We start from the raw sequence: 22,094 nt of genomic DNA, 5'->3' as shown, positions 1-22,094 counted from the left end.
AATTTGGAAAAAATAAATATTTATTAAAACAACATATAAAATACATATAAAAACATAATATATGCACAGCATATCTCATTAATATAAGATATAAAAGCACAGACATATTGGAATCTAAATCTGTTTTGTTCTTGGTCTGGATGTGCAACAACCTGGTGCTGAGACAGCAGCAAATTCACTCAAAGCTGGCTGATCAACTCAGTGAACACTCGTTACCATACTAAGTCCTTCTTTACCTATATCAAGTTAGATCACACTGCCGAGTGAATTAAATTCAGCAGCTGCCTTTCTAAAAGCTACAGTGAAGTGTGACCAGGAGTTTACGGGGTCAAATGTTATAAGCAAATATTTACAGAACTCAAAATCTTTTACTGTTTCAGAGTGCTGCCTTACAGGACACGGTCAAAACCACAACGGGGGTATGAAATGTCCTTTTCCACTGCAACAAGCGATACACAAAAAGCAAAAGTTTGACATTTTGGTGGAAATGTGTGTGCTTTCTTTTTAACTGTTTAAGAACATACACTGTATTATGCCCACAGCAGTTTAGCACAAGCACAAAAATCAAGAGGACACAGCCTGACTTTCTGCAGGGGTAAAAAAAAAAAAAAAAAAAAAAAAAATTAAGTTAGATTACATTTTTTTTTAAACCTTCCTATTTATTGTGTCATCTAAAACTGTAAATAAACTTTATATTTTGTTTGTTTACTACTTTCTGACTGGAAACTAACATGCCAACTGGCCACCTGTCAGCACCAAAAATAATGCTGGAAACAATTTGTTGTTTTTACACTTCGTACACAAACGTGATGTAAGAGCTTTAGAGTGTTTGGGAAGTGTGTGTTTGTTTGTTTTTTTAATCTCTAACCAGGCTAGGTGTTCCCCCTATTTACAATGAGCATAGCTAAGCTAATTATCAGCTTAATGTAGCTTCATAATTTCTCTCCGGACAAGAGAGTGGTATCAGTCTTCTCATCCAACTTGAGGCAAGACAGCAAATATTGTTTTCCAATGTGTCCAACGATTACTTTAACTATGTTAACACAACACACAAACCGACTGCAAACAACTGTGAAGGCACAATTCCCACATAATATTAAGTTTATCTGCTGCATTAAAAGCACCAGTATTTGGCAACTGAACCAAAGTTGTCAAATTTCAGTCTTCCTACTTAAACTTATACAAATCCTAGACCTGGTCACTTGTGTTGGTGGAACGGACTGTCAAATCCACTGTCCTGCTGGCGTTTTCTCAACTCTGAGAACAGGGGCCTGGAACAAACTCCCTGCAGCTTCTCACCCTCCGAACCAGGAGTAGGCTCTCGGTGTGCAAAACTAGGTTTCGGTGTGTTTAAACTAGGTAACTTCACGGTCTGGGTGTGAGGGGTCTTTTTGGCAATCTCATTATAAACCGTCAGGTCAGACATGTCTGGAGTGAGGCCACCAAAGTTTCCTAAGTCACTAAATGATGTAGCCGAAACAGAAAATGGCTTCACTGGTTCTACTTTCCTCCCTGAATAGGAGAGTCTAGGGACTTGGAAGCTTGTGTCGGAGTCACTACCGGTCAGGCTCCAGTCAGTCAGTTTCTCATCCCTGACAGGACCCTCCTGGATGAGTGATGGTTTGCTCTTTTGCTCTGTGTCCAGACTCTTTGCTGCCATGTTGGGGTCTTCTCCCTGCAGGTACATCTCCCTGGTCTTACCCCTCAAAGAAATGCTGAATACATCTACCTGGGATGGACAAGCAATCTGTTGAGGAGGTTTGTGAGAAGGAAGCTGTGTGTGAGCAGTAGTTTGGGGTTTCTTCTCTGCATCCACTGTGGCCTCCTCCTTCCAGGAAGCAGAAATGTCCTGGGGGCTAAAAGGTTTAATCCTGTCTGGTTTCTGCTTTGAATCAGCAAAAGTCTTTTCCCTGTTGGAGCTCTCCTCTGGCTTTAAATCAGAATGTGCTGTTAGTGTGGGAAGCTTCTTACTGAAATCCATGTTTCCACCTGGAAGGCAGCCAGTGATAGACACAGCAGTTGGACAATCTGCTAATACAAAACACAGATCAACACCACTTTAATATTTTGGGGAAAGAAATTCCAGAGTAAAGCAGTTCTGTGTAATTGGACTCACTTGGTAAATTGTAGGTTTTTCCAGATTTTTTGATAGGCGTCTCTAGCACTTTGGCCATGGCTGCTAGTTTGCTTGCAGCATTTATTATTTTCTTTTCAGCTCTGCATCCGACAATAAGAATAGTACAATTAGCCTGAGAAGCCCTGACAAAGCAAGCAAACAAGTTTAAAAGAATTAAGGTCTCTTGCCCTGTAGTCTTCCCTCCATCCTCCAGTAATTCCTGCAGACAGGTCAGATAATAGCGCCGCATCTTTCTGGCAGTGTCCTGTCTCTCCCTCTGCACTTCCAAGCGGATCATCTCTGCTGCTCGCTCCCGACTTTCCTGGAGGTAACGGAGCATGTCTCCTGCCATAACAAACACAAATGGGTTTACCAGTTACACTGCAGGACACTGACTTGGTGAGGTTTGTTTCATTAAATAAAAACATGCAAATTTGCATCAGAATAATAAGTGAGCACATAACAGATACAAAATATTATACAAAATTTTGTATACAGAGCAGAAATGTCATTCTTTGCATTAATGCAATCTTTCCCTTGTGTAACTCTCCCTGAATACAGAATACTGTTTCTTTACCAACCTCTGATATTCTCTACAGTCTTCAGGTATTGCTGCTTCATCTCTTCAAGGCCTTGCTGAAGATTTTGTTGGTGATCGGAAGCCCTATAAGTAGAAGCATTAAATCTGTTGGCATTAAAATTTCTAATACAACTACTCTCCTCACTGTGAATGTCATCACGGTGTGCATCTAGCACTTTATTTTTCTGATGATTTCATAAAAATCAGCATATTCATTATTTTTATAACACTAATTCATAGATTAACCTGTAATGAAGAGTAGCAGCGGCAGCTGAATATTACTTTCAAAACAGCATCCACTCCAAACTAATTGCCCACTGAATTTTAAAGTTTTTATTCAATTAGAAAACAAAACAACAACAAAAAAAATCTAATTTGTTCTGAAACAAGAACTGAAACAAGAAGAGTTTATATAAATATTACAGAAATCAAAGCCTTTCTAGACGCACCTGAATAATGAAGGCCCACTAAAATATCTATTATGATAATGAAAGAAAATGCAAAATATCCAATAGAAAAAAAAGAGAGAATTTGACATAAACTAAATAAACCTCTAAAGTAGGTAACAATAGGCAAGAATAACAATAACTTCCCAAAAACAATAGTGCATTCAATTAAAATTTACTAAACTAGAGATAAAAACTGATTAAAAGAAAAAAAAAAAATACAAACCCAGAGGCCTCGCAGGCTTTTTTCACTTCTTCCAGCTGCTGCAGATGTTCCTCCTTTACCTTCTGTAAGTTGCTTCCCTGTTCATCTACAGTAAACAGAGGTGGATTCCACCAGCACACATTCAGTGTAAATTGGGGTCTATTTAGTCTATTTAGAGAAACAATTTAAATGCATTAAATAAATTAACCTTTGAGTTTCTGCATTGCAGCTTTGTGCTCTCGAACGCTGTGCTGGAGTTGACGACAGGCCTTCTGCAAGTTTTTCTGGAGCTCATGGTTCTTCTTTTGCAGCTTACTCAAAGTCTCATTGCAGTTATTCCTGCAGCGAGCCTGCTCTTTCTGGGAAGAACAACCTGGAAACAGTGTATGATACTGTAAAGTAAAGTAAATTACTGCCTCTATTAAAGGAACAAGTTGGACTCCAATAGCAAATGTCATATTTAGTCAAGACATGACATAACAAGACTGACATTACATACTTTGCATTTTGTTGATTTGTCTTTCATGTTGTTCTTGTGTTTCTTTTAAAACACATCTCAGCCTCTCCTCACTTATCTAATGAAAGCATAAAAAGGAAAGGAAAAAATATTGTACCACATCAGAGAAACCATCATAGAGTCAAACCATAAACTGCAATTATTTCTGGCAGTAATCTTGGTGTTGGACCACTCTAACCTTTGTCTTAGTAAATCATTAAGCAGAGTGAGACTTCCTAAATCATTAACAAGTAAAATCCCATTTTTAGACGGTTTAGATTAAAAAAAAAATTTCAACTCACTTGTTTCCACTCATTTTTGGCCTGGGTCACTGCTCTGTTGACTAACTCTCTGCAGGAAGCTTGAATAATGTGTGTAAAGGTGCCTTCCAATCTAGACCCGCTGGTCCTCCTGGTGTCTTCATTGTTTTGCTGATCTGTTTTGGAATCTCTGAGGAGTTGTTCCTGGACCTCTGCCAGTTCAGTCTGAAGCATTCCCATTAGTTCCTCCCTCATATGCTGTCTCTGGGCCAGCTCTCTCTCTGCATACCGACATCTCCACTCTTCCTCTCGGGCCTTCAAAGTCTGCTGAAGTTTGCCCTCCATCTGCATGAGCAGCTCCTTCTTCTGGAGTTCAGCATCCTCTTGGGCTTTTTGTAAAGTCTGCTCCATGTTTTTGTGCTGCTCCTGCAGCTTGGTTTGGTACACCTGCTCATTACGAATCTGAATGATGGAGATCTCCTGCTGTTTATCTCTGTTCCAGGCTGCTCTAGCTGCGGCCAGCTCAGCCTTCAGCAGGGCAGCTTGGGCTCTCCTATCTTGCTCTAGCTGACTGTGGAGATTTGCCACCTCCTCTTGAAGTTCCTTCACCCGAGTGGCCCCAGAGCCCTGCTCCTCCAGCTGACTTGTGTGCCTCTTTTGCCACTGTTCCTCTGCTTCCAGTAAGGCCTGAGATACCTTAAATATTTAAACGAGCTACATGATGACAACAGAACAGCCAGTTTACAGCAGTGACACTTTAAACTCACAAAAATAAAACTGGGTCACCTGTTGTTCTGTGATTTTCTTTTGCAGTTCTTCCCATTTCCCCTTTTCTATTTGGAGAGATGTTTGGTATTCTGGTAATGAGGTCAAATCCTCAATCCAGCGATTGTAGGCCCTGGTCACTGCACCTTCAACCTGTAACATTAACACATCTATTTGTGCACTGTAATAAATTGCAGTCTTTTGAATAGTGGAGGCATATTTGAATGAATCATCAAGGTCCATTTGGGGAGTGAAAAAAGATGAAAATTTCTTTACTGAGTCTAGTGATATTGTCATTTGGTTTTTCATTGGTTCATTTGTTAAGAAGCGTGTGTTATAAGGCAACTAACTAACCTGTTCAGCCATGACTTCCAGGTGTTTCTCGTGATGCTCTTTCTGAGCCTGTTTCCTGGCTTCCTCCACAGCTTTGCGTGTGATTTTGTCAGCTTCCAGTTGTAGCTGCTGTTTCTGGACACTGAGCCGGGAGTCCAGCTCCTCAGCTGTAATAGTTACACTTCTAGCCTTGATCTCATCTGTCTGACATGTTGCCTCAGCAGTCTCTCTGTGTTTCCCCCTCCTGGCCTCCTCTAGCCGGTGGGTCCAGGTCATCTCCATCTGCACAGAAGCAGAAAATAGACTGAGATACAATCACCATTTGGGAAACTAAAAGAATTGGTCTGCCATTATTGGACTGCATACCTTCTGCAGGTCATCCTCCCATGTGGCCTTCGCTAAGGCTACTTGAGATTTCACCTGCTGCTGGAGCTCAGCTTCCTTCTCTTTCACCCACAGAGCTTTGAGCTGGTTTACTGAGGCCTGATGCTGAACCTCAAGCTCAGCTCTCAGCTTCTCCATAGCTGTACTACTCTCCTCTCTCATCTTTTGCTAATAACAAGAACCAGTTGGTTATAACTTTTTATTAAACATACAATCTACAGAAATCTTGAGAATTATATTGATCAGAATAGATTATGCCACATTCTTATAACTGCTGAGGACACAGGCAGATTTTTATTCACAACTACATTCTTTTTTACTATTAACAATTAAGTTTATATACTATGTAATGAAAACTGCTTATCCAAAGGCCAATGTGACATGTTTACATTTCTTGTTTTGCCTGACCAGGACTGCAATGTATTTAAAAAATTTTTTACATGTCCAATAAAAATACATAAGTGCTTCGTAAAAGTCTTAAATTGGTAAATGACTTAAAACTAAATGAATTAATGAATAATTGCTTCACTTATACAAATATTTAGAAACTTGTATACCTCATTTTGTCTAACCAGAGCATCCTCCGTTTCCCTTTTGCATATCCTTTCTTCGAGCATGTCCTTCTCCTTGCAGACAGATATGTAACACTCTTGCACAGCCAACATCTTATCATTGGCCTCAGACAGCTGTGTCCTGCAAAGAAAGCACTAAATACTGTTAAAAATAAAAATACCTGCAAAGGTTGTGAGTCAACCACAATTGTCAGTGATAGGTGCTAAGGACGTACTGTAACTGTTGGACATGCTGCTGGTGCTCTGCAGTCAACTCTTCAACCTGAGCACTATATTCCTGCATTAGCTCTGTTTTGACCCGGTTCACCACGTCATCCCTATACTGCTTATGAATCCGTTCAGTTCTAAATGGAGAAATAATGATTGTATATAAAAATCAATATAAATGCATCAAAAGAAAACAAATAACATAATAATATAATCCTCCTCTATGCTTTACCTCTCAGCAGCCTCCTGCTTCTCCTGATCCAGCTCCCGGATCATCTCCCTCATTTTAGTGCACAGTTCCACGTTGGCAGCCCTCACCTTTTCCTCACTCTGTTTCAGGTCTTTGTTCCTCTTCTCCAGCAGCTGTAATGGAGACAAGAAGAACAATATTTAATGATTTAACACAAAAACAAGAGAACACTATTAATCAGAATGAAAACAAAAACCAACCTCTATTTGTTGTTGCAATTGTTGTTTATCTTCCTGTAGGCTCATCAGTTCTTTCTTAGACTCTCCAGTCATGTGCAGATGTTTTATCTGGTTTGTCTCTCTGACCTGCAGATATGGAGTACAGTGGGTTTTGTATCTGAATCCCAATATTCAGAACTGAATTGCTATTTTTGTATTTGTATGTAATATCCTTATGATCCTGTGAAAGGTTTCTTTTTATGCCAATGCAACACAGTAGTGTCTGTGGAAAACGTGAACAGTTTCCTTCTTTTAATCAGAAAAATGAAGGTCTATCTAAGAGTGAATGCTACTACAGTGGTAAATGGTTCCTCACTGAAGAGCTGAGCTTGGCTTCATCTAACTGTGTCTGCAGCTCGTTCACTTGGCTCTGACAGCGCTGAAGCTCCTCTTGCAGCTGACTAATCTTCTGTCGTTTTGCCTTAAGACTACCCAGGCAGCGTTGCATCTCTTCCCGCAGCAGCCGTAAAGCTTCATCCTTTGGCAGCTTGGAATCTGATAAGTGAGCGAGGGCAGCACTGATAAAGCAGTAGGGAAAGGCAGATTTTGATTAGTATTGATGGGATTGTAGACACTAAAGTACAAATTTGTTGACAACATTTTACAGTATAAACTTTCACCAATGTCTCAAAGACAAAAGCACAGAGACACAGTTCAAAGAGGCATGAGGACAATGACTGTCCTCTAATCACTGTTGTACCTGTGAAGTGTGCCATTTTTCCTGCTCGTTTTCTTTAATCCTAAATCCACACAGGAATCCGATAGCTGGTTCTCCCAGTCACTGCTCAGCTCAAGTGCAATAACTCCATGTTTCACAGCAGATTCATACAGAGTGATCTGCTCCTTCAAATCAGCCAGATCCTCCTTTAGAATAATGACAAAAGAGGTTTATTCTAATGTTCAAACAGCCGTTTCATGGGTAAAAACATTTTGAGAATGTAAAGGGCAAACCTGTAGAACTTTGTTCATGTTTTCACTTAATGCCTTGGCTGATTGAGCCTGTTTTAGTTTAATTTGCATCTGACTCATCTCTTGCACTGAATCTGGGGAAAACAGAACCACAACATAGAAGAAAGAATAATTTAAACCTGACAAACGTGCATACAAGTTGGTAATTATTTCTTTTCAACTGACGTAACAAACAAGAAACAAAAAATGGGGCTGCAGTCCACATTCATTCCTTTACTCACTTGTTTGCAGCAGCTTGGCACATTGTTGTTGACTCTCCTCCAGACGCTGAGTGAGGGCATTGACAACTATGGCTCTCTGCAGTTGCTCCTCTTCTCTTTGGCGCTCCAGCTGCTTTAACTTCTCTTGAAACCTCTGACCAACATCAATCTGGTAACAACAAAACAACTACACTACTCAAAAACTTTCTATATGGCATGAAATGCTAATCGGTTTCTATTGTGACAGAAAAAACTACACACCTGTTCATTCAGAGCTTGAGAAGTAGAGTCGAGCTTTTGCTCTAGGGCCAAGAGTGCAGCCTCATGCTGCTCCTTCATCACAGCGAGGTCCCTGTCATGCTGCTCCCGTGCTTTGGATAGAGTATCAGAGCGACAAAGCTCCAACATCTGTTGCTTCATGCTGTCCACTGAAGCTTCTGCAATCCTCTGCTTTTTCATGTTCTGCAAAAAAATTAAAAGTGATACTTTTAATTTACCCCCCCAAAAAAAATATTACATATTTTTTATACTACATACTTATACTACATATAAAAAGGTTTCACTATAGGTATTAATGCCATGTCTGTGCTTCAGAAAGCAAAACAAACAATATTGCATTAGTTGTGTTTCAGAATGCATTGTATTCAATGTTTAAGCAGCAATCACATATTTCCATAGCATGTGTTTATATTACTGGAAAATAACATTAATTTAATTAAAAACCTATAAAATATGATAATTATTACTGCCTTCTCAAATATCATTTCATTTTTAATTGTTTTTTTAATACAGATAACCAGATGGGTTTCATTTGCTTTAGAGACTTTAGAAGACAGAAAGTGGGGCTTCAACACAAAACCTACCTCCTGGTCTCGCTCATTCAGAACTTGAACCTGGTGCTCCATTGACCTTAATTTGTTTTGCATGTGAACCTCTCTCTCCTTGGCCTCTTCAACCAATCGACTTGATTCCTTAAGACTTACTGCTAGGCCATCCTTTTCATCTATTAATGACAAAAAATTACATTATATTCCAACAGACAGCAAGTCCAGAATGATAAGGATCATTGATCTACACAATGATCTACTATTTCTGTAGATAATGCAGTATCACATTACTTTGTATGCGCTATATACCACAATAAAGTGAGATGTTATTACCACTCTGGCCTCACTTTTAAAGTTGAAACTGTACAAAACATACCTTTAACAATTGCGAACTGATGCTCAAGGTATCTAATTTTACGCTTTGAATCTTCCAGTTGATGTTGCAAATCTTCAATCTGCCTCTGCTGAGCTTTGTTCAAAATCTGCAGTTGGGCAACCTGCTCTCTGTCGGCAGTTTCTGAAACAAAGCACAATTATATGAAACACACCAATTTACCCCTTAGTCCAACAGTTGGAAGATGTTTTAATTTAACTATGTGTTAGTTATACAATAGGTTTTTTGTGGTAAATTAATCTCTCTGTATTTCTCTAAAATGGCTGTAAAGGGCAATAAAATGTATACTTTTGAAAATTCAAGTTATCTGGGACTATGCCTCTCATTTTTCTTATGTAAATATTTCGCACCATTTGTAGTTTCCTGATTTTCTGCATAAAATGGTCATAAAATGTGATCTGAACAAAGTTGCTAATATAAACATACACAATATTTGTAAGCTGATCTTGACAACAAAACATGATTTGAAAGACACGATCACCATGATCGTGTCTGTCAAATCAATGGTGGAAAAAGTAATGGGAAATGCAGTATTTTAATAAGTGGTTGAACCACCATTGTCCAGAGCAAGTGACCTCAAGCAAGTGTTCCCTGTAGCTGTGGATTAGACCTGCAGAATGTTTAGGAGGAATTCTGCATCATTCTTCTTTACAGAATTGCTTCAACTCAACCATCTTGTGATCTATTTCAGTGTTTCTTTGCCCTGTACCATCACCCTGCTTCTGAGCTTTAGTTTGTCCACAGCCACCCTGACATTATCCCGTAGAATACCTTGATCTACTCTTCTTTTCCTTTTGGCTGTTCCCTTTCAGAGGTCACCACAGTGAATCATCTGCCTCTGTCTAACCCTGTCCTATGCATCCTCTTCTCTCTCACTACATCCATAAATCTCCTCTTTGGTCTTCCTCTAGACCTCCTGCCTGGTATCTCCAATTTCAGCCTCCTTCTACCGATATGTTCACATATTCTCTCCTCTGAACATGTCCAAACCACCTCAATCTGGCCCCTCTGACTTTACCTCCAAAAACATCTAGCATGAGCTGCCCCTCTGATGTACTCATTCCTGATCCTATTCCTTCTTGATACATTTAGAAACTAATTTTTCCCTCCCATTTGGCCAGTGGCCCAGAAGGGTATTACATAAAACCATCAGGAGTGCGTCAAGGGTTTTTTTTTCCCCCAGCCTAAGGCGTGCTGAGACTCTTTTTGAAAAGCAATGACTTGCTCTCTGGTGTCCTACCATGGATACCATGCCTGTTTAATGTTTTACATATGATTGACTCATGAAAAGAGATGTTAGCAAACCCAACAACTCAATTAGACAACATGTCTAATAACAGTCTTAAAGATTACTCTGGTACCAGATTACTCTGGTACCAGATTACGGCTACATGCAAATCAACAACTCTTGATCTTGGGTTTTCTGAGATTTTTTTTCATTGCATGGCTCAAATCAGCTAATGTTGCTCATGAATATCACACTTACCCTTGGTGTTATAAGTCAAGGTAGGTCCATTCTTGTTTTAATGTATGAGTCCAGGTTTGCTAGCCTGTGACTTCTGAAGCCTAATGTTGCCATCACTTTCTCCACTATTACTTTGTATATTTAATAGGTGTGTTCAATTAATACATAAAAGATCATTACTGATCCTCAGCTTAGAAATACTGTGTTTGCTCATGAAATGTCATCTGATTTTCATTAAAGTAACAAATATCAACAATTTATGCAGAATACCAGGAAACTGAAAACTGGCCATTACTTTTTCTTGTGACAAAATCATAAAATCATATTGCCCAACAGTCATTTTATAAAACAAATCTACAGTCAATCACGCAAAAAGTAAAAGTGTGGAGCACATTAACATATTTCCTGCTTTTATTGGTTGTTTAGAAACACTTATGTCTCCATCAAAGTCAAGAACAAAGGCATAAGGCAAATCCTTATATAGTTGGACTTACGTTGTGTTGAATCAAGAAATTCTCTTTGCAGATGGTCAAATTGACCTTCCTGTGTGTTTATCATATTTGGCTGATAGGCAGGATTTTGCGGTTTGTAGCTGACTTTGTACCCATTTACACCTCCATCACCAGCACCAGAACTCAAATTCTGAAGATCAAACACAAGATGTTGGAAATAAGGATTTCATTATGTTCAATAACACAATCATTGTAAAGTTATTTTTTTATACATCACTCTGAAATACAAAATAATCAAATCAAAATATTTATACAAGGAAAAAAAAAGGTATTGTATGACTAAGCTTAGACAAAGCTGTGTTTCATATAACATATATAAAGTTAACACATTTGGAGAATCAGGTTTACAACAGTTTAAAAAAAAATTCAAATAGTTTTCTTCTTATGTATTTTAATTATTATGGGGGTTAACTGCTAAAAACAGCTTCGTCAGACATAATAGGCTAAAAACAAAAACACTTCTGCTCAAATATTTGAGGCCTTAAAGAAAAGAGCCACAATGACTATAATGCAGTTTACCATGTACCAAATAAAATGTATATTCTTAACAACCTAAGACATCTGTATATTTTGCAGTCCACTCACTTGAAAATGAGTTCTGGCGGTATGCTCCCCATATGTCTGTTTGTTCTCTTGCCCTCCTCCACCATTATATTCCACATGGTTAGTGGTGCCTTGAGGGTAAGGTTTGGATTCATACTCTTCTGTGGATAAATCATTGGTTTCTGACGATTTTTCTGTGCCTATGCTACAGTATGTGTAATCTCCCTGAGTGAACTGATGATCCTTGTTCCAGGCATGAGGCAGAGGTTGACTTTGAAGGTGTCCATTGATGTGAACAGCTCCATCCTTATAATTGTATTCATCATGAAAGTGTTGATTGTAGTCGTCATAGTTCTTCAGAGAAATATTGACATTTAGAGTGTTTAATTGACTGAGTGAAAATCAAAAATATTAACAAATTAACACCTCACCTGTTCATGAGAGGTTGCCATTGGATGATCTTTCCACTGTTGATCCCATGCTGACTGTGGACTGAACAGTAAAAGAAAAAGTTATATTACAAATGCAGTCATTGTATACAGGAACTTGTTTTGGACCGCACCCCGAATTCTTGATGTCAAAAATATGTCAGGAGTAACATGTGTTTTACCTGTTGCCATGTTTTTTATTGCTGCAGGTTGAGTATTCTAGCTCTGGGGAGGAGGAGTCTCTGCTATCATCTAGCATGTCATCAGGCAGGTCTGTCAGGAGTTTGTGTAGCTGTGGGAAAAAAGCACATGGAAATGAGTCAGAAAGGTTGCTCCGCAACCAAGTAAGAAAGTAACACACATTTTTTTTAAAGCAGTCATGGATCGCATAAAAAAAAAAAAAAAGTGGTTTAATGCGAAGTGAAAAGATCAGTTATAAGTAACAGTCTTTTCTTAAGAGGCTCAGTGTAGCTGAAGGCACAGGTTTTAGTTACTTGCAATTTTTTCACTGTTGACTTTTTATATAATCAATTAATTTAAGTCATTTATAAAGAAAGCTTGTTTTTTTATTTTAATTGATATCAAGCTTAGATTAATCACTAACAAGGTTCACTGTTAGTTGAAGCCCTGGGGAAATAAACCTGTTAGACACTGGGAAAACACAACGTATTGTTATCTCTATGTAAATACAGTAAGGCAAATTCACCTCTGTTTCAGTAACAGATACACCGGGCTTACCTTTCAACCATTAACGTTTATTCAAACAAGCAGACCCTCATTGACTTACTTCCCACAAGGAGTGATGAATATTCCTCAAATCCTCCAATGTGTCCAGAACCAGAGGACCCATATTATTCCACTTGAACACATAAAAACAATTGACGAAGAACTAGTGCTTCAGATGTGAGACTACACGACAACCTCCTAGCCTAATCTTTCTGCAAAGAAGACCTTCTGTTTGAAACATCCAAAACATGCCCGGCATGTTGTTGACTCCCTGTAGTATTGCTGTGTTTTGCTCCCAAAGAACTCCAAGATTAACTGAAGCAGAAACATTCCAATTACTGGAGACAAAAATGTCCCACTTTGCCAAGTGGTGTATAATTAATAGACTACATCACAGGAAAAAAAAATCTTGAAAAAAAAAAAAGTAGTAATAATAGAGAAGTAGAAATAATTAATTTAAAAGTTAAATATTGAAAGTCCTATTCCTCTGTGTTGGAAGCCCATAGGGAAAAACATTAATAGTCATCACACTTGCTCAACTGAAGCAAAACTAAAGCACAAGAAGTAAGGTAACCTAAATGGAGAGAAAGCAGGGAAACAGGGCAGAGCTGGTTTCAGTGTGACACACCTGGAAGGAGGCCTTTCCCCTTGAGCCAATAAGCTGTGTTCATGGCGCAAAAGATTGTGGGCGTGAGCAATAACACAGAATGTCTGTGAATATCTGCTGAGATTTGTGAGTGCACAAATCGAATGCTTCCCCAGACAACAAAAGTAACTCAAAAAAAGCAATATGTTGGTTCTGAAAACAAAGCATAACAATAAACAAACAGGTGAGGGTACATAATCAGTGAGTAAAGGTGGCTGATATCAGTAGAGACAAGGAATACCTTGATAACAAAAACACACGTTATGTTTTTATAATGGGAGACTGTGGCGCAGGAAGGTAGAGTGGTCGTCCACCAATCTCACATGTCGAAGTGTCCTTGAGCAAGACACTGAACCCCATCTTAGTTACTCCCGGTGAGTGTTGGCCATTTGCATAGCAGCTGTGTGATTGTGAGTGTGAATGGGTGAATAAGAAGTAGTGTAAAGCGCTTTGAGTGCCAACAGGTTAAGTGCTATATAAGTGCAGACCATTCATCATAATGCTATTACAGCAGCTCAAGCAACTGGAGTATATTAAGAAAAATCACAACCCATTCCAAACACAACTGTACCAGATATTATGCCATTAAGTTTAAATTTTTTTAGCTATATGTTTTGTACCTCTTGCTCTCTTGCATAGTCCTCCTGATCATATTCTTCCTCTTCATGCTGGGTTTGAAGAGCAGCACTGTCAAAATCAATAGACATAATCTACAGCCTGAAAAAAAAACAAAAGGAGATACATAAATAAAACCTAATGGTTGAACATCACAAACAACCAAAACCTAACTACGCGTAACTAGACATTAAATGTGGGATATTAGAAGAGATAACAGAAGGTCTGGGGCCAGGTAACATTACAGAATTCTCAAGTGGGGGGAGGGAAAGTAGAAATATATCAACTTACAGCCTGAAGTTGAGTTAATCACAACAAAAGTTTGATAACTAACTGCAATGTTAAATAAATGAACATTAAAAGTTTTGCTAAAAGTTATGTTGGCGACACCTACTAATCCAAACAGACACATAACGTTATCTTAACTTGATGTTACCTGTTGGTAAAATGTGAGACGTTTCCTTTGTTGAGATGCTTAACGCTATTCCTTTACCTGTCTAACGTTGAAGTATTAGCTAACCGCTAGCAACACTAGTAGCTGCTGTTTACATCGCAGAGCGCCGATGCTAGCTAACTTAGCTTTACCATGGCTATCATAGCTTGCATTAGCAAAAACGAATTTGTCACGCAGAGCATTCCAAGGAAGTCATGCTCTGAAACTCTCTGTCACATAAGTTCGGTCAAAGATGCAACTAGATTCGTCAGCTAGTTTGCGCCCGTATGCGAGAATCTGCCCGAACAGTAACGTTGTGAGCTAACGTTACACAGCTATGCTAACACCGAGACTAGCCAGTTGCTCGTGTGCTCTTTAAGAGAGAAACACTCGCCCACTTTTGAAAAGTCGCGCGCAGTAGCAGCGGTAGCAGCGCCAAACCAGTGAGAGTCTGTATAGGAAGACGGTGCAAGGCTGTGCAGCACGTCTCATGTGGCCATAAATGATACTTTCACCACTTTAATGTCCCGTCTCTGTAAGAGATCATTGGTGGTAGAAGCTTTTCTTTACTTACGGTTAGTGTGGTCACCGTGTTTCCTTGGAAACAAGGATGCAATGACCTCAGCTCAGTTAAGTGTAACTTTATCCGAGAAAACTTAAAGAATTGCTTATTTAAATATCGAAGATTTAAGAAAAAAAGACAAATAAATGCTTGATAATAAATGGAACAGACACGTCGTTTGGTCGTATGTTACATTTTAAAGATTGCTGTAAACACCATAGGCTTAACGTTTGTTGCATTGCTCTTGCCCATTCTTATTAAAGTTGAAATAAGTATTTCTGATCATTTTTTGCTGATCGTAATTGCAGATATACCCACGCGAAGCCATAAAGATTATCTATTGCAAAAACAAGAGAAGAACGTATTAAATACTGTGCTGTCTCTGGATGAATGATCCCTGGAAAAAATGTTCAGATGAACACACCTGCTAACTGAACAAACCATAACAGAGAAACAGTAGCCTAAGTGCATTCTCTGTGTTTTGTCTAACCAGAGGGACATCTATTACATTTCTTTGGTTTTCATCTCACACGCGGTGATAAGCCAGATACATAAGGTACATACATTTGTCATTGAACATGTAGGTAACTACTATATAGAAATTCCAAGGTTTCTGGGATCTGACATTTTTTAAAATCTATTATTAGCCTGTGACATCATCTGGTGGTCAAATAGTGACATGACAGTTTTATACAGGGTGCTGCAGTGATGATCAAATTGAAGAAATTGACACATGCATGTGAACATGATTAGAGGCAATCAGTGGAGATCTTTAAGAGAAAGACATAAAATGTGTAGACTTAATCTTAAATTAATCTTTATTCACAAGAATCCGCCGGATCAGGTATACAGAAATAGGATATATAAGTTAAAGTACAAGCCATGTGATTAAATCTTTTTACATTGAAGGTTTTTAAATTAAGGTCAATGAATTTAGAGTAGAAGGCAACTCCCGTTCTATTAGAGACTATTTTTGAAGCATCAGCCAATATGTGAAAGTAAGAGAGTAGTGATGTGTATGATTCGTTTCTGTGACTGGAAAAATGTTCCTCTCCAGAACTGGAGAGTTGCCTATGGTGCAGCCTATCCTGAGCTCCACTGCCAAGGTTAAGTCCCACCCCCCGTCCTTCCGTGTTTAGCAGCCCCAGCTGTTTCAGAGTCAGCTTTTCTGTTTCTAACAGGAAATAACTGACACTGAACACGTGTTTTATCACTGACCGCAGTTCAGCGGTTCCACATCCGGGATCCTCTTGTGACAATCAGCTGATCGTCTCCAGGATATGCACAGTCTCGGTCTGAGACGGTGTTCAACAAAAAGGCAATTTATAGTTATTTCAAACTGGCAGAAATGGCGACAACACCCCCCAAATTAAAGGTGGTGACCGGCGCTAACGAAAGGTGAGTAGCAGCGGGATGTGCTGATTGTCAGGGAGGCAGAAGGAGGAGAAAACTAAAGCTATTCTAACATATTTACACTAAGAATGACTTACTTTTTTTACAGATTGAAAAACTTGAAACACATGTTTGAAACAAAGTATGGAGAACCCCCTCTTTACTACGCGTATGCACCCGGAAGAGTAAATCTTATAGGTAAAATCTGCATGTTTGGTTTGACAGTCAGCTTAATGGCCTGCTGTATTAGTGGCAGTGGTGGAAGAATTACTCAAGACAGAAACCACCTGTTAATTATCGCAGTCATGATTTTTAATATTCATATATGTTTTTTTTTTCTTTTTAAGTAGAAAGCAAAAGTGTAGTAAGTTACCAAAACATTAAAACCACCAAGAGGTATCAATGTTGTGGCTGTCACTGTATTTATGTGTATTTGTTCTGCTTAAAAGTATAAAGACCACAATGCAAAAGGTACATGAAAACACGCTCCCTAAATCTCTAAGGTAGTTTTTTTTAGGGAAACAAGGGAACATAGAATTTTATAATTAGTGTTAGATATTGAATATTTTTATATAATGCCACAAGTTCTAAACTCATTATTATTTTACACCTAACATGTCATTTTTTGCGTTAAACAGGAGAACACATTGATTACTGTGGCTATTCAGTGTTGCCAATGGCCATTGAACAGAATATCCTTGCTGCTGTCTCACTGAACAACTCTGGGACAATCCAGCTGGCTAACACGAATCCTCAATACAAGTAAGACGTGAACTCTAAAAGTAATTGCTGAAGATTTGCTTATGTGTTTAATTTAGGGGTTTTTGCATGTACAACTTGAGTACCTGTTCTTTGATTACTTGTTATTTGTCTCTTTGCAGGGACTTCACTGTTTCATGTTCAGAGGACATCGCCATAGACAGAGACAATCCAAAGTGGCATTATTATTTTCTCTGTGGTGTCAAAGGTATTCAGGTATGATATTTGTTCTATTTACTCTTCAATCACAACACTTGTGGAATAAAGATGTAATACAATGATGCTGCATTGGTTCATTTTTGGAATTCATGTTCTATTTTTTATTTTTTATTTTTTATTTTTTCAGGAGAAGTTTGGGATTACCCGACTAGCAGGGATGTCGTGTGTTGTAGATGGAACCATTCCTCCGAGCTCTGGTCTGTCCAGTTCCAGTGCCCTAGTTTGTTGTGCTGGACTTGTAACAATGGAGGCAAATCAGAAGGCTCTGTCGAAGGTAAAATACTTTAGCATAAGAGCATTTAATTTAAAAACACATTTTGTTTTGCCCAATAGTCTATTTAGCCTTCTCCTTGTTATATTCTGTGTTCCTTCAGGTTGCTCTTGCTGAGATATGTGCCAAGTGTGAGTGCTACATTGGCACAGAGGGAGGTGGCATGGACCAGTCCATCTCATTCCTGGCGGAGAGAGGAACTGTATGTTGAGTTTCTTTCATCACATCATGTCAAACAATACAGTGCATCCAGAAAGTATTCACAGCGCTTAACTTTTTCCACATTTTGTAATGTTACAGCCTTTTTCCAAAATGCATCAAATTCGTTATTTTCCTCTAAAATTCTGCAAACAAGACCTCATAATCACAATGTGAAAGAAGGTTGTTTGAACTTTTTGCTAATTTATTAAAATTAAAGAAATGTTAAAAATCACATCTACATAAGTATTAAACCCCTTTGCTTAATACTTTTTTTGTAGCACCTTTAGATGTAATTACAGCCTCAAGTGTTTTTGATTATGATGCTACAGGCTTGGCACGCAAGCTCCATCAGGTTGAGCATCGGTCCACAGCCATTTTCAAATCTGTCCAGCCATGTTTAATAGGATTCAAGTCTGGCTCTGGTTGGGCCACTCAAGGACATTCACAGAGTTGTCCCGAGCCACTCCTTTTTGTGATCGTGGCTGTATGGTTAGGGTCGTTTTCCTGTTGAAAGAATTTGCCAAGATTTTAATCAAACTTCCTTCACATTGTCGTTATGGGGTATTGTTTGTAGTCTTTTGAACGAAATAATTGACCAGAGTTATTTGTTCATCCAAACCATAAGCATAGAAAATAAATATCTAAAGAAATGCAAGCTAAGTCCCTATCTCAAAAGGTTTTTCTTTTTTCACAATAGCCGAGCACTCATTTTAAAACTTCTTGACTTGTCTGTCAGGCAAAGCTGATAGAGTTCCAGCCTCTGCGGGCCACTGATGTTAAACTCCCAGAGGGGGCCATGTTTGTGATCTCCAACTGCTGTGTGGAGATGAACAAGGCTGCTTCTTCTCACTTCAACATCCGTGTGGTAGAGTGTCGAATCGCTACAAAGGTATTTTTATTTCTTGTTATTGTATCATTTATTGCAATATTGGACTCGACTAAATAATCTATACCTATTTTGGGTCACAGCATTTATGTTGATAAACTCCTTTATGTCTAAATAAACAATTTAGAATTTAAAATATATATATATATATTGTTACTATGTGTTTGAGAATTTGGCATCCGCTTTAGCAATAGAATTTGTCTTTTCTTTAGCCAGTTCCTATCTTCAGCAAATGTATGAAGAGCTGTAAACAGTCTTACGTGTTTCAATGTGACAGCTTGTGTGTGAGTGAAAGGTCTGTAAGATTTCATTAAAGTTCACACAAAAACTCTCAGCTATTGTGAACTCAGATGCTGGCCAAGGTGAGGGGTCTGGATTCGAGCAGGTTGTTGAAGCTGGCCCAGGTCCAGACGGAGCTAAAGGCCTCACTGGAGGACATGTTGGCTCTGGTGGACAAAGTTCTGCATCCTGATCCGTACAGCCGAGAGGAGATCTGCAAAGTGCTGGGCATCACTTCTGAGCAGTTTTCCACAGAGCTGCTGAGCGCCAACACTCAGCATGGTAAGAACAGAGAGGAGATCCGCAATAAGATTTGTTTATTTTTATGTCTTAGAACAAATGATGTTGATTTTGAGACTAAAGGGTGTTTTTCAAGTCCTTTTATCAAGTAATAATCCCCCCAGTTCATTTGTATCCAGTTCAGAATATTTCAATTGTACCCAATCGTAAATTTGAGCTTCTTCAGTGTCACGACTTTATAAGTTTCTTAACCTTCTCCCTGAGGGAATTTTTTGAATATGATATATTTTATTAATACCCATGGGGAAATTGTGTGGACAGTCTGCTACAGTTAAAGAGCGGCGTCACAGATTGCTTGCTTTCTATGGCTCGAGTTTAGTGTGTACATGTACATTAATACTTTTAAGCTTGTCTCCGACTTCACTAAATTAATATTCCTCTACTTCTAGCTGAAAAACCCCTCCAGATGACATCACCCAGAGGAGTTTTTAATCATTAGGAGTTCATATAATGTCATCTGGAGGAGCTCTGGAAAAGCAGATTGCCCATGATAACAAACTAAAATAGTAAGAGCAATGAGATAACATAATCTTTAATAATATAATAATCTTCATAAACTGAAGGTTCCTTTGAAGTGATGTGATCTGGAGACATTTATCAGCTAGAAGTAAAGACATATTTTGATATAGGGAAGTCAAAGGGGCACTTAACATCAATTATGTACATGTACTACCCAAACTGGAACCAAAAGAAGCAAGTTCAAAATCAGTGAAATCATCCTTTAAGGCATTCAGGGTTTAGTGTGTTGTCCAGGGACACTTCAATAGAGACCCAAATTAACAATGGCCAGTTGTACTGATGGTTTTTCTTAATCAAACGTTTGTGTTCATAAATATCCTCTGAAAAGCACCAAGTAATCCTTAAAAACATTACCTTCTATTGATATTGAACCACTTGTTGCTGGATCAGTCCCAGTACAAGCAAATATAGACCAGGTGTGACAAACAACACATCTGCCTCCTTTGTTTTTTTTTCCTCAGTAACACATTTTAAGCTGCACCAGCGAGCGAAGCATGTGTATGGTGAAGCTGCACGGGTGCTGCGTTTTAAGAGCGTGTGTGACTCTGATCCTGCGGAATCCATACGGCTACTGGGAGACTTGATGAACCAGAGCCATGCAAGCTGCAGAGACCTATATGAGTGCAGCTGCCCAGAACTGGATCAACTGGTCGACATTTGTCTGTGAGTACAACAACAATACCCTTCACTATACTGTTGTGTTTGTTAAGTTATTTTTGCTGTTGGTATACAGGAAGCGATACACCATAAGATGTTAAACTGTTCCTTAAAGGTGCAACTGCCAATTAAACTTTTTTCACAAAATTTTAAACAAGACAGATGTGAGAGACAACCCTACGCAACACGTTCTCCGAAACGTGTGGTGAGGTGATATGACCTTTTAATACATTAAATTCAGATTCATAATCGCAGGCAGTGATGATAAACCACAAGCACAATTTGTTGAATGTAGTGAAATCCTGTAAAATTAGGCGATAAAACCGTCAACGCTCCAGAGACACTTAAACACAATGTGTTGGGATGCCAAAAGAATATTTTCCAAGCAAGAGGGATGGGCTTCAACATTAACAACTCAGTCCAGAGCCACTTTGAAGCTGCTTGTGTAGCTCTTGGCAAGAAAGGTGATTGCGGCATAACATATTTACAGACGTGTTTATAATTTCACCTGTGTTTTATGTTCTTTTTCTCATTTGTTTGGGGAGATGGTCTGCTGAATTTCTTCATAATCCCAACTAAGCCCTCAGTTGCAAAAGTTTGAGAACCCCTGACTTAGAGCTATTAGCTTGTTAGCCTGACTGTAGTCTTATTGTTGCTGAATTATTATATTATAATAAAAAATACCATATAATATATATTATATTTTTCTTTATATTATAAAAAAAAGAGTTATTTTTTTAAATTAAGAAAATCCTAAACATCTATATGGATATGTATCTTTTCTATACTTGGTGCATGTTGTTAATATAATAAATATAGGAACAGATTTTTTTTTTCCCCCACTTCCCTGTTCTATTATCTCATGAATAAGGTTGGTGAAAACTAGTGTTGAAACTATGCACTAAAATACTGACTTAAACATTTTTCATGTTCCTCTTGGTTACAGGAAGTCAGGGGCTGTGGGTTCCCGGCTGACGGGAGCTGGTTGGGGTGGCTGTGCAGTCTCGATGGTCCCCAGTGAGAAGGTGGGGTCTTTCTTACAAGCAGTAAGGGAGGCTTACTACCTCCCTGATCCACGCAGAGCAGCAATGGAAAAACAGAGTTTGTTTGTATCAAAACCAGGTGGAGGGGCTGCAGTTTTTTTTGAGGAGTGACTTTTATCACACCAGTGCACAACTGCCTATACATCTGTGACTCATTTGCTGCAGGGAAATTAATGGCATTTTTTATACAACAGGAACAAGGCCCAAATGATTGTAAGGCAGAAAAAAAGGCCTGAAACTTTACCTGCATGTCATCTTTTACAGCTTGAATAAAAAAAAATCTTCTTTGGTGGTGATCGATTTTTTTTTTTTTTTTTTTGGTGTTGTTTTTTTTTTTTAATAAAGGGTATATATGTTTTTTAATCATGATCTTAGAGGTTTTGTAATTAATTGATTTTGTATAACTCACAGTCTGT

At 38.6% G+C, this 22,094-nt stretch overlaps 2 protein-coding genes across 4 annotated transcripts; one reads left to right on the top strand and one right to left on the bottom strand.

Moving 5' to 3' along the window:
* Positions 1 to 2: 2 nt before the first annotated feature.
* Positions 3 to 15,036, bottom strand: cep152 (centrosomal protein 152). Of its 3 annotated transcripts, none has more exons than XM_067502306.1 (28): positions 14,594 to 15,036; positions 14,163 to 14,259; positions 12,353 to 12,462; positions 12,174 to 12,234; positions 11,785 to 12,096; positions 11,182 to 11,329; positions 9,205 to 9,345; positions 8,865 to 9,004; positions 8,263 to 8,463; positions 8,023 to 8,170; positions 7,784 to 7,875; positions 7,533 to 7,696; positions 7,149 to 7,350; positions 6,815 to 6,919; positions 6,597 to 6,727; positions 6,373 to 6,501; positions 6,143 to 6,278; positions 5,568 to 5,753; positions 5,223 to 5,483; positions 4,890 to 5,021; positions 4,146 to 4,799; positions 3,847 to 3,922; positions 3,556 to 3,720; positions 3,369 to 3,453; positions 2,698 to 2,780; positions 2,305 to 2,461; positions 2,117 to 2,217; positions 3 to 2,031 (listed from the first exon to the last, which is right to left on the bottom strand). In XM_067502306.1, the coding sequence occupies exons 2-28, from the start codon at positions 14,247 to 14,249 to the stop codon at positions 1,199 to 1,201; spliced, it is 5,040 nt and encodes a 1,679-aa protein (XP_067358407.1). In that variant the 5' UTR covers positions 14,250 to 14,259; positions 14,594 to 15,036; the 3' UTR covers positions 3 to 1,198. The 3 variants fall into 3 exon arrangements, with proteins under 3 accessions (XP_067358407.1, XP_067358409.1, XP_067358408.1); XM_067502307.1 differs by having other exon boundaries at positions 4 to 2,028; positions 14,594 to 15,033; XM_067502308.1 differs by lacking the exons at positions 14,163 to 14,259; positions 14,594 to 15,036 and adding an exon at positions 12,958 to 13,454.
* Positions 15,037 to 16,377: 1,341 nt separating this feature from the next.
* galk2 (galactokinase 2) lies at positions 16,378 to 22,015 on the top strand. Its single transcript, XM_067502014.1, has 10 exons — positions 16,378 to 16,550; positions 16,654 to 16,742; positions 17,183 to 17,306; positions 17,426 to 17,519; positions 17,650 to 17,796; positions 17,897 to 17,995; positions 18,731 to 18,883; positions 19,231 to 19,441; positions 20,440 to 20,641; positions 21,582 to 22,015. Exons 1-10 carry the CDS (start codon positions 16,501 to 16,503, stop codon positions 21,787 to 21,789), a joined length of 1,377 nt encoding a protein of 458 aa, XP_067358115.1. The 5' UTR covers positions 16,378 to 16,500; the 3' UTR covers positions 21,790 to 22,015.
* The last annotated feature ends 79 nt before the right edge of the window (positions 22,016 to 22,094 follow it).

The sequence above is a fragment of the Channa argus genome, chromosome 4 (assembly GCF_033026475.1).
Source record: "Channa argus isolate prfri chromosome 4, Channa argus male v1.0, whole genome shotgun sequence".
In the NCBI taxonomy this organism is placed as follows: domain Eukaryota; kingdom Metazoa; phylum Chordata; class Actinopteri; order Anabantiformes; family Channidae; genus Channa; species Channa argus.
This window is presented reverse-complemented; position numbering and strand designations above follow the sequence as displayed.

Coding starts and splice junctions, on each gene's coding strand:
- galk2 (XM_067502014.1), top strand. CDS start 16,501: ATGGCGACAACACCCCCCAAATTAAAGGTGGTGACCGGCGCTAACGAA. Junction 16,743..17,182: donor CGGAAGAGTAAATCTTATAG/GTAAAATCTGCA, acceptor TGCGTTAAACAG/GAGAACACATTGATTACTGT. Junction 17,520..17,649: donor GTGGTGTCAAAGGTATTCAG/GTATGATATTTG, acceptor TTATTTTTTCAG/GAGAAGTTTGGGATTACCCG.
- cep152 (XM_067502306.1), bottom strand. CDS start 14,249: ATGTCTATTGATTTTGACAGTGCTGCTCTTCAAACCCAGCATGAAGAG. Junction 11,330..11,784: donor CCGCCAGAACTCATTTTCAA/GTGAGTGGACTG, acceptor TTTGATCTTCAG/AATTTGAGTTCTGGTGCTGG. Junction 6,502..6,596: donor AAGCAGGAGGCTGCTGAGAG/GTAAAGCATAGA, acceptor TTCTCCATTTAG/AACTGAACGGATTCATAAGC.